Source organism: Megalobrama amblycephala, linkage group LG13 (assembly GCF_018812025.1).
Source record: "Megalobrama amblycephala isolate DHTTF-2021 linkage group LG13, ASM1881202v1, whole genome shotgun sequence".
In the NCBI taxonomy this organism is placed as follows: Eukaryota; Metazoa; Chordata; class Actinopteri; order Cypriniformes; family Xenocyprididae; genus Megalobrama; species Megalobrama amblycephala.
In genome coordinates this window covers 34,452,952-34,469,733 of record NC_063056.1, presented here as the reverse complement: position 1 = coordinate 34,469,733, position 16,782 = coordinate 34,452,952, and the positions used below count along the sequence as shown (strand labels likewise).

At 35.9% G+C, this 16,782-nt stretch overlaps 2 protein-coding genes across 2 annotated transcripts; both read right to left on the bottom strand.

The window, feature by feature from the left end:
- Positions 1 to 3,730: 3,730 nt before the first annotated feature.
- Positions 3,731 to 5,123, bottom strand: LOC125244086 (ictacalcin-like). Its single transcript, XM_048154035.1, has 3 exons — positions 4,966 to 5,123; positions 4,270 to 4,400; positions 3,731 to 3,967 (listed from the first exon to the last, which is right to left on the bottom strand). The coding sequence occupies exons 1-3, from the start codon at positions 4,970 to 4,972 to the stop codon at positions 3,824 to 3,826; spliced, it is 282 nt and encodes a 93-aa protein (XP_048009992.1). The 5' UTR covers positions 4,973 to 5,123; the 3' UTR covers positions 3,731 to 3,823.
- Positions 5,124 to 15,163: 10,040 nt separating this feature from the next.
- On the bottom strand, positions 15,164 to 16,533 carry LOC125243922 (ictacalcin-like). Its single transcript, XM_048153782.1, has 3 exons — positions 16,379 to 16,533; positions 15,663 to 15,793; positions 15,164 to 15,394 (listed from the first exon to the last, which is right to left on the bottom strand). The coding sequence occupies exons 1-3, from the start codon at positions 16,383 to 16,385 to the stop codon at positions 15,254 to 15,256; spliced, it is 279 nt and encodes a 92-aa protein (XP_048009739.1). The 5' UTR covers positions 16,386 to 16,533; the 3' UTR covers positions 15,164 to 15,253.
- Positions 16,534 to 16,782: the final 249 nt, after the last annotated feature.

The window sequence follows — 16,782 nt, the reverse complement described above, 5'->3', positions numbered from 1 at the left end:
GTTAAAATACTGTAATTTGAGTATTACTGTAACAGACTAAGCAATTCGATGTCGGGACGACATCTTTATTTTGAGGGGGAGAGTGTGATATGGTGATTAAGTTCTCAAAGATAATATATAGTTAATAGTATTTTTCTAATATTATAAAATTGTATATAATTCATTATATGTGTTTTTTGAGAAGTAAAGTCTGTTTTGTGCATTTCCTAAATTAATTATTTTCATTTGGCATACCTGCGCCATGACGTCATCGCACAATAAGTTGGTGCACGCCTGTGATGTGCTTCATTCGTTGCAAATGAAGAGACGAGAAGCCATCACAGCAGACTCTATCTTCTTTCATTTTACTTCTTTCCAGGTAACTGCGAAGTAAACTGCACAAAACACACTTTCAGTTTTAGCATAAACACTGTCTAAAGTAAAACGAGCAAGTTGTATGTGTTCTAAGCTGTTATTTTGTAATTTACAAAAACTTGTCGTGAGTTCAGTGTGGTTGAGCACATGATTAGCATGTGCTCCGCGATTAGCGCGAAAGCCCGCCTATATTATAATGTTTATAATAGAAATATATATATATATTATTGTTCTAACGTTATGAGATATCTTCATTTTGCATACATGGTTGTTTAATTCATGGTTATTTGCGTTACATTTGACAATATATGTGACGAGTGAATTTCATATTCAATATAATGCATCAGAATGAACTGGGAATATTGTTCATCTTCTAAATGTATTTATTTTGACATAAATTTCATGTTATTATTTAGATAAAGGTTAAATACTAGTGATGTCAAATATATACATATAGAGAGAGATATTTAATATATGTTTATTATATATATAATATATAAATGCGTTTGATGCTTGTCTGTGTATTTCAGGAATCTTAATCTTGTAAAAGAATGAGACATTTGAGTGTCACTTGGTGGATTCTGATGATGAGGAATGTTGTTGTTCATGTTTATACCCAGTCATTGTTGTACAAATGTACAAGTCATATATGTGCTGACCACTGTAATGTGACAAACTTTTGTTATATGCATTATTGATTGATTCGTTGCAAATGAAGAGACGAGAAGCCATCACAGCAGACTCTATCTTCTTTCATTTTACTTCTTTCCAGGAGTGTTACATTAGCATGTTGCTAATGTACTGTTAAATGTGGTTAAAGTTACCATTGTTTCTTACTGTATTCACGGAGACAAGAGCCGTCGTTATTTTCATTATTAAACACTTGCAGTCTGTATAATTCATAAACACAACTTCATTCTTTATAAATCTCTCCAACAGTGTAGCATTAGCCGTTAGCCACGGATCACAGCCTTAAATTCATTCAGAATCAAATGTAAACAATATAACAGTATACAATACTCACATAATCTGACGCATGCATGCAGTATGCATGACGAACACTTTGTAAAGATCCATTTTGAGGGTTATATTAGCTGTGTAAACTTTGTTTATGCACTGTTTAAGGCAAGCGCGAGCTCCGGGGGCGGAGAGCACGCAATTTAAATGGGCCGCAACCTGAATCGGCGCATTTCTAATTATGCCCCAAAATAGGCAGTTAAAAAAATGAATAAAAAAAAATCTATGGGGTATTTTGAGCTGAAACTTCACAGACACATTCAGGGGACACCTTAGACTTATATTACATCTTGTAAAAAAACATTCGATGGCACCTTTAAGCTCTTATGTATGCACAATTAATCAAAAGAAGGCAATCTTATTCCTAAATAACAATGATTCGGTTATGTCTATTAAACCTTTGAAATTACGATCATACCGGAATATTTAAAGGTGCCCTAGAATTGAAAATTGAATTTACCTCGGCATAGTTAAATAATTATAGTTCTGTACATGGAAATCACAGTGAGTCTCAAACACCATTGTTTCCTCCTTCTTATGTAAATTTGATTTGTGCAAAAGACCTCTGAAGAACAGGCGAATCTCAACATAACATTGACTGTGACGCAACAGTCGGGATCATTAATATGTACGCCCCCAATATTTGCATATGCCAGCCCATGTTCAAGGCATTAGACAAGCCAGTATTAACGTCTGAAGCAGCACAGAGCCAAATCAACAGACGTTGTGCAGGTAAGCAAGCAGGACAATAGCGAAAAATGGCAGATGGAGCGATAACAACTGACATGATCCATGATATCATGATATTTTTAGTGATATTTGTAAATTGTCTTTCTAAATGTTTTGTTAACATGTTGCTAATATACTGTTAAATGTGGTTAAAGTTACCATTGTTTCTTACTGTATTCATGGAGCCAGAGCCATGTCGTTATTTTCATTATTAAACTCTTGCAATCTGTATAATTCATAAATACAACTTCATTCTTTATAAATCTCTCCAACAGTGTGTAATGTTAGCATTAGCCCCGTTAGCCACACATAGGCTACTATGAAACTCATTCAGAATCAAATATAAACATCCAAATAAATACTAAACTTACAAGATCTGATATGCTGAATCAGGAACACTTGGTAAAGATCCATTTTGAGGGTTATATTAGCTGTGTGAACTTTGTTTATGCAATGTATTATAGAGTTGCGAGCTTTACATACATGTTTTTATATTTTTTTTTATAAATGACAACAATCACATAACCCACAGAGAGATCGCACTGTCGGAGACTTTAGGGATATTCACACATAATTTATACACATAAAATCATGGTATTAGAGTTTTAAAATCAAACATTTTAAAAAGAGATACATCACGGCGGTTTAAACCAATAAGCTGTAAGCTGTGTCGTCAGCAAGTCGTTTCCCATCGTGCTTTTGGTCAGCGCAGTCGGTGGAGAGCAACTGCGCTCGACTGCAGAATCCGATGAGGCCGCCTCGCCCTCGCGAGAGGTTTTTGACACATGTCGGCATGACATCAGAGCAAGGCGGCCCACCCTCGGACACATTTCTTACCGGCATGCATCTCGCGGTGATCACGGTGATCGGTTCTGCGCAGAATTTGCTCATCTCAAACAAGCCTATTGTTAATGATATGCTAAAGCCTCCTGGCACGATGTTGTGATTGGTTACAAGGTAGTCTGTGACGTCACAAACACCCACGATTTCAAACCGCGGGTTTTTGGTTTACTGCAGTTTCAAACATAAAATACTCAGCAATGGTGCTGACTTATGAATTTGCACATGGTTTGTCTTAAAGCATATTAAAAACACCAAAAAAACTGTAAACAGGATAGAAAACTTGATTTTCACCACAGGGGGTCTTTAACACTTATGGCACTTTTTTTCCAAGTCTTCAATTGTCTTTTTTTTTTTTTTAATATCGCAATAAATATTGTACCGTGGACTTTGTATCAAGGTATTATCGTACCGTGAGATTTTGATATTGTTGTATCCCTAGAATGCAATCAATACTGATTAAAGCATCATTAAAGCATAAAGTTATAATGACTATCAAATTTCAGTTCATATAACTAAAGTGAAGTTTTCAGTACTAAGTTTAATCAGTTCAGATCACTTTACTAATTTGTCAGAAACTTATCCAAATAAGTAAGTAAAACTTAAAATATATTGAGTTAAGTCAACAAAAGATTTTTTACAGAGACGCGCACACACACACACACAATATAATTTCAACATAATAACAACAGTAAAAGAGAATGATGGGAATATTTAAAAATATATCCATAGGATTTAACAGTTTAATTAAACTGCAGCCAAAAACACCATAAGAAAACTCACACCCACATATTGTAAGAATAGTTTTAATTCAATACAAAACTTTTTTTTTTTTTTAGATGTACCACAACTTTACAGATAAAACATTTCTGTAAGGACAAGGTTATTTACTCTTTTTAAAAGAATCATTGCAAAGCATAGTGATGCAGGCGACCAGGGTGACGTACTCCTGGAAGTCCACAGCGCCATCAGCGTTTGAATCCAGATCCTTAAAGATCTTGTCCAGAGCTGCCTTGTCTTCACATTTCTTTAATAAGCACAACACACACAAAAGCATAATCAGAGACACGATCAGTACAGTGATGAATCACATGGCCCATATTAATTAGATCAAAATATATTCATTATGAGAATGAATACAAAATAATTAACCATATTATTTATTTTTAAAATAATATTATATATTTCATTTTAAAAAATAATTAATTATAAAAAGGAGCAATTTTAATGCCTAATTTTTAAACAAAATTTTTAACAAAAATGTCAAAATGAAAAGAGAAATTATATTGAAATGGTCAATTTATTAAACAAATCAGCAATGACTCTCACCCCAAATATGACTCCTAGCTCTGCGTTGAGCAGGTCCTTGAGCTCGCCTTTAGTCAGGGTGCTTTTGTCTCCCTCCTTTCCTGAGTATTTGTGAAAGGCTGCAATCAGCAGAGCCATTCCTTGCTGAATCTCTGTGAAATTAGAATAAAATAGGTGTGTCATTAACAATAATAATCAAACAAAGGCTATGTGTCCACAACATCCAAAATTATTAGAGATGTCAGAAATACACATGAAATGTCACGCCCAGCAACAGCATAACACACGGAACAAGTTACACCCCCCGGAGTCGAACATAAGGCATGGAAGAAGGAGGAGAGAAGGGATGGACCTGTACTTGTCTGAAGAGTGGGAGTTTTCAGAAAAGGAGGGATTTAAAAACGACAGTTTTAATTACAGCCAACACCCTGAACATACCGTTTAATTAAAGTTGAAGAAGTGACAAAAAGAAAGAACTCTTCCCAACACACAAACTCTTAAACTGTTGTGTTAAAATTGACAAAAGACATATTTACCAAATAATTAATGGTTGAAAAACATTATAACAGATATTTAAACTGAACTAGCCTTCAAATCAATATCAGAAAGTGAAGGCTGCAAGAATGCTTAACCCATCAAATACAGCAGTAGTGCAGAACATTAGTTCACTTTAAGCAGATAGTAAAACAGTAAGTTAAAAAATATAAAGTCTCTTACGTGACATGGTGTTCTAGAAGTTTACGGCGAGCAAGAAGTGAAAGAAAATGAGCGAGGGAGTGAGGACTGAAGGGACAGACTGAGTGTTATATGCAGTGAAATGCCACACCCCCCGAATTCACTCCCTCCCACCATCCCAACCCTTCACACACAAACGCACCTACATTCACATCCCTCTCTTGTTTACTATGCCCTCTGTCTCTCTCTTATTGTTCAGCCCCTTAAACCATTGAAACTACTCAGCTGGTTAAACCAGCTCCTAACTGCACACAAACAGCCAAAACCTTATACTTGAGCCTTTGGGCAAATCCATTGTCAATACCTGCCCCTGACTGTCAGTATAAGATGGGTGTAGCTGAGAACCACTTTATTAAAACTGGAATCACTGACATAATCTTATTCTAAGTATCTGATTGGTTATGTTGAAACTTTAGTTGTGAAAATCGTTTTTAAGGCACTCGCTTATGCGTGCTTATGCACGTTTGCTGGTATAGAAAAGTGCTCAAGTTGAATGAAAATATAAAGTAATCTTTTGCTAAATGAATACAGATGCAATGGCAATACCCATATTGTTTTAATTCTTTAAGACTGGTCATAACTTTTACATAAAAACGATGGGTCTAATTTATATCCGAAACGTAAGACTGATTACCCCTTGCCTAACTGCTATTGGTCAGACTCTTAAGACACAGTCTTAACATAAGTGCACATGTAGCTAAAGGGCTTTAATATAAACCATTATTAGGTAATGAAACTGCACACTGTATTTGTCATTAATCAGAAAAAGTTGCTCTGAGTTGTGTTGCAATCATAATGGAGCTGCTCCAGCAGTCTTAACCAGTCCTGCATGGTTTAAAAGCACAGGATTATAGTCTATTAAGAAATGCTCAGAAGCAATAACACAAAGAGACTATATGTCTGCTTATTGCAGTCATTCATTGTTCGTTAGAAAAACTATGAAAAGCTGCTTATATAAATGTTGAAAAAAAATCCTATTTGCAAGTTTGCAAGCCTGTCATGCATTTCTGATATTGCAGTGATTCATGCAAAGCATTTTGTGAAGTCAATTTTGCAAGAACATTTTAGATTCTTATAGAGATTCAATCTGCATCTTAAAGTGGAATATTTATTTTAAAAAAGTGCTAAAACAATTGTCACTGGGGGCAGTATCCTCAAATGTACACTTTTGTACCTAATCTGCTCCTAAAGTGTGCGCATTAGATTCTTAAAGGGACAGTACATCCAAAAATAATTTACCCTCATTTACCCTCACCCTCATGTTGTTCCAAAATTGTATGACTTTCTTTCTTCTGCAGAACACAAAAGAAAATACATATTTTAATTTTTTTTTTTTTTTTTTGCTACATACAATGAAAATCAGTGGAACCAATGTTGATTTGGACTTTCATGGAATAAACAAAAATAGTTCAAACATTTTTCAAAATATCTTTTCAATATGCAAGGTATCAAGACTTTAGGAGTAGATAAGGTACAAATGTGTTTCTTTGTGGGTACTGCCCTATAACAAGAAGTTGTATCCCTAAAGAGACTATATTTTACTTTTTTTGACAGTGCACAACCAAACAAAACTAGTCACAGAAATACTCCATAAGAGGAGAAATGAGGAATACTGTATTTAAAAAAAAAAAAAAAAAAAAAAAAAGTAATAGTATCCATTCTGATTTGAATGCCAGGCATCACAGTATAAGATGTGTTCTGTTTATGGCCGTGATGCAGAAGGGTGCGCTTACACTAGTTGTACACAAGTTGCAGCTTTTATTAATAGCAACGCACTGCTGAAAAATCAAGTAAAGAAATAGATGGGAACAGAGAGAATAAACGGAAAAAGGGAGGGACATCACATGTCAAAGCAACAGAGTGAAAGAACATGTGAAAAGCATTCAAAAGTACTTGTATTTCAGGACCAGTGACCGATTTAAAGGCAGAGCTAGAAATGAGAGAAGTCAGGGAGGGAGAAATGGAGAAAAAAACGGGGCGGAAGAAATGACTGGCCTCATTTAAACTGTCTTTATATAATACACCATGTGCAGAATTATTAGGAAAGTTGATTTTCTGATCATATATTTTTTTTTTTTTCCATGCAAGCACCAATTCCAAACCACATCAATCTTAATAACTACTATTAATGTTATATTTATTCAGTTATAAGATATATAATTGTTCATGAAGGCTGGAAATGAAAAACGCCTTCTATTCAGGTGTGCAGAATTATTAGATATGTTTACTTTTCCAGATAAAATGAGCCAAAAAAGAGAATTAACTCAGACTGAAAAGTCAAAAAGTATGAAATGCCCATGAGAAGGATGCAATACTAATGCAATACTAGAAATTGAAGTTAAGGCATGACCACTGGACAGTGAAATGCTCAGTGGGTCGGCAGGGTCAGACAAAAATAGGTGGAGAAAAAAAGACACTGCAAAAGAATTAAGAATTAAGGTGAAGAATTAAGTGTGAAACCATCAGGAAACATTTAGTCTCCAGCAACACTATTTTCCAGAACTGCAACCTACCTGGAGTCTCCAGAAGTGCAAGGTGTCAGGATCTCAGAGACTTAGGTTAGGTAAAGAATCCTAACCTAATGATGAATGGGACACCCTATGGTCTCGTGGACTTAACGGACATGTGCACATGGTAGCCACTGTAAGTCCACAAGACGGAAAGTGCATAGAAGTGTGCCATTTGGGATTCAGCCCTAGGCTGTGTCCGAAAACTGAAAAAATACTGCCTTCGGAGGACACATTTCAAGGTAGGAAGGCATCAAGGCACATCCGAATCCAATGTTAGCTTCACTTCCTATCTCCTGAGATACCTTCATCTGATCGATTTTTCAAGGCAGCATAGATGTATCCTTAGCTGCCTTTGATATCCCACAATCCTGTGCTTTCCATTCTGTGACAGTTGAGCTAGAAATATAAAGAAGGCATCCGAAAGTTGCATTTGCTGGCCAGTTTGTGAATAAATGTACATTTTTGACCACCATTTTCCACTTTTGATGTCATTTCTAGCGAGAAATTACTACTGTAGTAATTAAACATTTGTTTAGTTCTCACCAAAGCTCGCGCTATATTGCTGTAGATCATTAAACTCTTATGCTGCCTCAGAAGTCTGTCCGAAATCCGTTTCATGAGGTGCCTTCATGCACAAACGCTGCTCATTGCTTGATAAGGCAGCGAGGCAGCAAGTCAGCTACCTAGGTTTTCAGATGCAGCCCTAGTCTTTACCAAGTTTTGCGATTAACTTTGAAGCATGTGCACTTGAAAGTGTGACACGTGCAGCAAACAGCCAATCACATGGAACATGGAGAACGTCCGTCTGATTCACTTCTCGCGAGAGAACCGCACAATTCACGTCTCTCCAGAAGATTAAAGGGGTGGTATAATAGCAATTTTACAACATATAAAATAAGTCTCCCTCATGTCCCCAGAATGTGTATTTGAAGTTTTACCTCAAAATACCATACAGATCATTTTTTATAGCATGTTAAATTCGTCACTTTTTGAAGGTGAGCAAAAATGCTCAGTTTTTGTGTTTTCCTTTAAATGCAAATGAGCTGCTGCTCTCAAAAGGGGACGGAGTTTCAGGAGCTCCTGTTAGCACATACAGGTGCTGCACTGCAAAAAATGCTGTTCTTAGAGTTTTTGTCTTGTTTCTATTCAAAATATCTTAAAGTTCTTAAATCAAGAAGCATTTTCTTGACAAGTAAAAATTATTTTCTTGTTTTCAGGAAAAATAAGTCAAAATTAAGTGTTTTTCTTTAAAACAAGCAAAATAATCTGCCAATGGGGTAAGCAAAATAATCTTATTTCAAACCAAAAATAAGATATATAAACTTGTTTTCAGTTTGGATTAAGATTATTTTGCTTACCCCATTGGCAGATTATTTTGCTTGTTTTAAGGAAAAACTCACTTAATTTTGATTTATTTTTCCTAAAAACAAGAAAATAATTTTTACTTATCAAGAAAATGCTTCTTGATCTAAGAATTTTTAGATATTTGGACTGGAAACAAGCCAAAAATTCTAAGTAAGAACAGCTTTTTTTTCAGTGTGGTCATATAATTAGAATATCGTGAAAAAGTTTATTTTTTTTATTGTAAATTATTTTTAAAAATGAAACTTTCATTTATACTAGATTCCCTACATGTAAAGTAAAACATTTCAAAAGTTTTTTTTTTTTTTAATTTGTTGATTAGAGCGTACAGCTAATGAAAGTCCAAAATTCAGTATCTCAAAATATTAGAATATTTACATTTGAGTTTCATTAAATGACCATCCCTACAATATAAATTCTGGGTATCTCTTGTTCTTTGAAACCACACTAATGGGGAAGACTGCTGACTTGGCAGTGGTCCAGGAGACAATCATTGACACCCTCCACAAAGAGAGCAAGTCACAGATGGTCATTACTGAATGTGGTGGCTGTTTACAGAGTGAAATATCAAAGCATATTAAATGCAAAGTTGACTAGAAGGAAGAAATTGGGTAGGCAAAGGTGCACAAGCAACAGGGATGACCACAAGCTTGAGAATACTGTCAAGTAAAGCCGATTCAGACACTTGGGAGAGCTTCACAATGAGTCAAATGAAGCCAGAGTCAGCGCATCAAGAGTCACCACACTCAGACATCTTCAGGAAAAGGACTACCAAGCAGATTTTGGAGCACTTTATGCTTCCATCTGCTGACAAGCTTTATGGAGATGCTGATTTCCTTTTCCAGCAGGACTTTAGCACCTGCCCACAGTGCAAAAAACACTTCCAAGTGGTTTGCTGACCATGATATTACTGTGTTTTATTGGCCAGGCAACATGCCTGACCCCTGAATCTATGGGATATTTTCAAGAGAAAGATGAGAAACAGTCGATCCAACAATGTACAGATGATCTGAAGGCTCAATAGTGCCTCAGCAGTGCCACAAGCTGATCACTTCCATGCCACACTTCACTGATGCTGTAATTTGTGCTAGGAGCAAGTCATTTGCTGTAATATGTGCTGCCGACCAAGTATTGAGTGCACAAATGAACATACTTTAAAGAACTTGAACTTTTCTGTTTTGAAAATCCATTTTTTGATTGATTTTAGTAAATATTCTAATATTTTGAGATACTGGATTTTGGACTTTCATGAGCTGTACGCTCTAATCATCAAAATTTAAAAAAAAAAACTTTTGAAATGTTTTACTTTACATGTAGGGAATCTAGAATATATGAAAGTTTCATTTTTAAAAATAATTTACAATAAAAAAATGAACTTTTTCACGATATTCTAATTATATGACCAGCACCTGTATGATGCGTTCAAGTCATGTTGGAAAGATTGTCGGTGCGTTCCAAACGGGATATGTCGCCCTCCGAAGGGCACTTCGGAGTGAAAACAATCATGGCCGCCATATTGAAGGGTCGTTCCAAACCGAAGTGCTCAAAACTGGCCACTTCAAAGCGCCCTTCGGAATGAAGGATTTTAAAGGGTACAACTGATGGACACTTGGGCCCCCCATGATCCTTTGCACAGGTAAGTTGTTTGAATCACAGAATGGGTACAGGAGGCTCGGAGTTCGATTTTACCTATATATAGTATTTTTCTAGTCTGGGTAAACCCAGCCTGGGGTGCGTTTCCCAAAGCGAACTATGGTCGTAAGTTCCGTCGTTACCAATAGAGTTCAATGGGACTTACGACCACGGTTCACCAACGATGCTTTCGGGAAACGCACCCCAGATCTGCCGGCGATTTGATTTCGCTCGGCAACTCAGTCTGGAAACCCGTGCATTCATTTCTGCTGCGCTGTTACACTTTTGCGGGAACCAATCACAGACTGGCTTATCCACCTTGCTCGCTATTGGCGGGTATAACACGATGTCGATAGAGAAGCGACGGCAAGCAGCTTTCAAACTCTATCTGATCTACCCGTCTCTTCAAAATAACAATGCACAATCACAATGACGCCGATTGTGTTAAGCTTTTACCTTATCTGAGAGAAATGTAGCAGAGCGTTGATTTAGGGCGTTTAGTAGTTTAGGGCGGCTATATTCCGCGTTCATTTACACTGAACCAGAACAGTATCAGAGTCGCCTTTTAAACTCTCGACGATGCTGAATGACTTCTTTAGTTAGCAAACAAATTGCTCGAGTGGGTGTAAATACCGATCACTTTCATGTTTTTTTGCACAACCTGCAAAAATCGCTCGATGCCATTGCTGCTTCTGCAAACCGCGGATCAATGCAACAAACCAATCCAAACTAAACCTGCATCTCAATCAGCTCCCTAGTTCCCTAGGTCGTGAATCAGTATATCATGAAAGTGAATGTGGCTGATTCCCTGATCAGTGCCCTGACTACTGAACTAGGGAGCTGATTGAGACACACGGTAAACCTGTCTGGAGTTTTCGCATCGCTCTGCAAAGTACGTCACCCGGATCGTTGATCTGATTGGTTGAAGGACTATCCAATTGCGTGACTAATGCTCGTTGATCACTCTTGTGCAGTAGGAAATACATAGCAAACTCCCCAGACCAATGTTCAATTTTAAATTGAGCTTGGTCTGGTGATAGCCAGACTAGTATTTTTCTATACTACTGTAATATTTATACGAGTTAGATTTGGTACATTATTTTGGTCAAAATTATATTGTACTTCAACAAAAATACTTTACAGCTTCCTTTTGTCAGTCCATTCAAATGTTTCAAATACATAGACACAATATGGTGTGATAAAAAAAAAATAAATAAATAAACTAACGTTAAACAAAAGGCGCAGCTTGCACAATCCCTTCTATTCAATATTCCGTTTCACTTGGATATACGTCACAGCACTGGAGAAAAGTCGTTTGCAACTTTCGGTTCACTTGGACTTTAATCAAAGGCTGCGTCCGAAAACTGGGAAATGCTGCCTTCTGAGGACACATTTCAAGGTAGTAAGGCATCAAGGCACGTCCGAATCCAATGTTAGCTTCACTTCCTGTCTCATGAGATACCTTCCTCAGATCGATTTTTGAAGGAAGCATAGATGTATCCTTAGCTGCCTTTGATATCCCACAATCCTGTGCTTTCCATTCTGTGACAGTTGAGCTAGAAAAATAAAGATGGCATCCAAAAGTTGCATTTGCTGTTCAGTTTGTGTATAAATGTACGATTTTGACCAACATTCAATTTTGATATCATTTTTATCGAGAAATTACTACTACTGTAATAATTAAATATTTGTTTAGTTCTCACCAAAGCTCGCGCTATATTGCTGTAGATCATTAAACTGTTACGCTGCCTCAGAAGTCTGTCCGAAATCAATTTTGTGAGGTACCTTCATGCACAAACACTGCCGTACAAGTCATTCTCTTATAAGACAGCGAGGCAGCAAGACAGCTACCTAGGTTTTCGGACACAGCCAAAATCTGAAAAATTACTTCTTTGTAACTTTGCAAACTGGGACTTTAATATTTCATGTCAATATACAGTGGTTACATACTGTTGAAACTAATCGTGGTATTGATATCACTGACGACTCTATAGAACATTGGCAAGGAAAACTAACTTTACCTAGCTATGAGAGCCCCCTAGTGGTTGGGAGCATTTCCGATGTGTTGTGGTTCAATTTCGTTGTGTTGTGAACTTATGTTTGCTTTTTTAATTTCGTTGTGTTGTGCACTACTGGGCCACCGTAGGTTTATGCTCAAGCAGCAACACACTAACTAAAGTTTAAAAAAAAAAAGTGAAATTGCAATGAACCATCCCGTTATGAAAATATCATGAAATTAAAACGCATTTACAAAGCAGGAATAAACATTGCTGCTGCAGTGAAAGTTTGAGAAGGCAACTGCATGAAAATATTTGACTATATCACTGCATGTGAATCAAACAAATAGGCCAAATAATTTATAGTCTAAAGCTTCACAAAGAGCTCAAAAGAATACATGTAAGCTTAACCTATTTTAAAGCTTATTAATGCATGTATTATATTTATTTTAAATTAAAAGCAAAGTTTAATATTGTCAATATAATAATTATATGAATATGTCATATGAATTATACATAATTTTAATTTATTTAATATAAATATTAAATAATTAACAGCATAAGATGAGCAATTTTGTCTCTAAAAATTTTCACTATAAACTGATTCAATTTGGAGCGAGAGATACAGGGGAGTGGCTTTATTTCATCAGATACCTGTCATTTTACAAGGTAAGGAGATGGGTTTGAAGACCGGTTGCTTATGTACTTGCTTAATTGATTTGAGATATTTTCTTTGTTTTCTAAATTTGCGGTTCTGTGAGATTTTTAGGCACTATACCAAAAAATAGCCACCGTGACACCCACATTTTTTAACCGTTGCCATGTCACAAATTAATAAATTTATGTCATAATATAACTTCTGTTTCTTTCTTTCACAAAACAGTGGCCAAAATTAATATATTTCACAAATTATTACATTCTGAATCCTACTTTCAAAAGTTACTCGGACAGCACGGACGTGCCCTACAGAAGAACTCAAATTTAGCACCATCTAGCGTCGTAGTTGTACGCTTCGCTTTGAATTCATTTCATTTCCAGAACGGAGCGTAATGTGTCACCTTTGGTTTGTTTATTGAGATGTTTGTAAGGCACACTTCTTTAAAAGAAAAAAAAAATCGAGTGAAAACATGTGTCTAAAATATACCAATTTTAGGCATTGTGCACTATTCTTTGTAAATCAGCTTTAAAACAATGGGGTGTCTCTACTTGGTTAATAACACACAAATAATGAAATCGAAATGAATACAATATAACAACAATATTATTGTTCGTTCTTCAGATTTTTTTTAAAGCTCTGAACTTGAGATAAAGTTAATTCTTTATGGCTCCGAGTGCCAGGCTATCCTATTAGTTCAAATATCCCTTATGAGGGCCACCGTCCACAAGATGGAGGCATTTACTTGATAATTTATATTTCATGAGCGGCAGTGGAGATTAATGTTTAGCATATTTAGAAATTACAACTTGTGTGATCAGTGAATTGGGAAACTTGTGCTTTTTTATACCAAACAAAGTCTATAAAATCCCCAGAAACACACACACAATATAATTTCAACATCATAATAACAACAACAAAAGAGAATGATCTGAATATTTTTAAAAGAGTTTCATGAAATATGATTTTGTGAGACTGCTAACTAGTCTCTTCACAATTGTGGACTAAAGCCCTGAGGGATGTGGTTTATAAAAAAGAACTTAATTTCTTTTTCTCAGCATTTTTCACATGCACAAGAGTTTTTGATTTTTAATACATCCTGAAAAAAAAAAGTTTTATTATAAAAATCTCTATTATAATTGTATTATTGACTCTCAAACCTTAGACACTTCTTGTTAAGGTTATATAAAGACTTGTGCAGTAAAATGTAATAAAGCATAGAAAGATGTCACCGGTTTCCGGTAAAAGATTATTACTGATTAAAATTTAAAACATTCTAATACTGAAATGTTAATAGAACTGGGGCAAATAAAAGAGTCATTGAACACTTGCATAATATTTGTGGAGTTCTAAAGCAATTAACATGTCATTTAAAAAAGAGATAAACAGAAGGGAAAAGCCTACCTCACCCATATAATATAATGTGATAAGCTCACTAATCTTCCATTATTGATCCAAATGGCCTTAGCATTGTTTACAACTGTGAAAGGTAGTGACCACAAGGAATACAATTACAGAGGGTCACAATCACATTTTTCTACTGAGGCCGCTATAGGGGAGTGGGAGAAAGACATGAGTTTGGCTTCAGCATTCCCTGGCACTGCTCTCAACAGAAGCAGACCACATATCAGTCAGTTCAGAGGCAGTGGGCTGGGATTCAGGAATGATGCTCAAAGACTGGTGGCCAGTTCCACAGACAAGGCTTAAGCCTAGTCCCAGACTAAAATACATGTTTGAGCTGTTTTAACTGAAAGCAACTTGCACTGACATACTTGCTTAAAACATGTCAATGCCATGTTTTATCTCAAGATGGTATTGTTTTCACATTTCCTAGGAAATGATCAGTCCATATATGTGTTACTGTAATTTTAGAGTGTAATTTGACAATTCATTGTATGTTATGTTAGCATAAGTGAAGGTGAACGTTTCCATATGAAAATGAAGCATTTTAAAAACTACAGCCACAAACACCATAAACACACATTTACAGAGAAAACTCACACCCACATACTGTAAGAATACAGTTTTAATTCAAAACATTAAAAAGCTTTATTTTAATTTTCTTTCCAGATGTACCACAACTTTACAGATAAAACATTTCTGTAAGGACAAGGTTATTTTTTTGTAAAAAACTCATTGCAAAGCATAGTGATGCAGGCGACCAGGGTGACGTACTCCTGAAAGTCCACAGTGCCATCAGCGTTTGCATCCAGATCCTTAAATATCTTGTCCAGAGCTGCCTTGTCATCAGATTTCTTTAATAATCACAATACACATAAATGCGTAATCAGAGACATGATCAGTACAGTGATGAATCACATGGCCCATATTAATTAGATCAAAATATATTCATTATGAGAATGAATACAAAATAATTAACTGTATTATTTATTTTTATTTTAAAAATAAATTAATTATAAACAAGCAATTTTAATACCTAATTTTTAACAAAAATGTCATAATGAAAAGAGAAATTATATTTGAAATGGTCTATGTATGAAACAAATCAGCAATGACTCTCACCCCCAATATGTCTTTTAGCTCTGCGTTGAGCAGGTCCTTGAGCTCGCCTTTAGTCAGGGTGCTTTTGTCTCCCTCCTTTCCTGAGTATTTGTGAAAGGCTGCAATCAGCAGAGCCATTCCTTGCTGAATCTCTGTGAAATTAGAATAAAATAGGTGTTAATAATAATAATAATAATTAATAATAATAATAATAACCAAACAAAGGCTATGTGTCCACAACATCCAAAATTATTAGTAGTGGAGATGTCAGAAATACACATGAAATGTCACGCCCAGCAACAGCATAACACACGGAACAAGTTACACCCCCCTGGAGTCAAACATAAGGCATGGAAGAAGGAGGAGAGAAGGGATGGACCTGTACTTGTCTGAAGAGTGGGAGTTTTCAGAAAAGGAGGGATTTAAAAACGACAGTTTTAATTACAGCCAACACCCTGAACATACCGTTTAATTAAAGTTGAAGAAGTGACAAAAACTCTTCCCAACACACAAACTCTTAAACTGTTGTGTTAAAATTGACAAAAGATATATTTACCAAATAATTAATGGTTGAAAAACATTATAACAGATATTTAAACTGAACTAGCCTTCAAATCAATATCAGAAAGTGAAGGCTGCAAGAATGCTTAACCCATCAAATACAGCAGTAGTGCAGAACATTAGTTCACTTTAAGCAGATAGTAAAACAGTAAGTTAAAAAATATAAAGTCTCTTACGTGACATGGTGTTCTGGAAGTTTACGGCGAGCAAGAAGTGAAAGAAAATGAGCGAAGGAGTGAGGACTGAAGGGACAGACTGAGTGTTATATGCAGTGAAATGCCACACCCCCCGAATTCACTCCCTCCCACCATCCCAACCCTTCACACACAAACGCACCTACATTCACATCCCTCTCTTGTTTACTATGCCCTCTGTCTCTCTCTTATTGTTCATCCCCTTAAACCATTGAAACTACTGTTTACTTAATTATCGTGTTTGCCAAAAAATGAAGCAGGTGGGCTTGGCATCTCTCGTCCTTGTGAAGTCTCTAACTCAGCTGGTTAAACCAGCTCCTAACTGCACACAAACAGCCAAAGTATTATACTTGAGCCTTTGGGCAAATCCATTGTCAATACCTGCC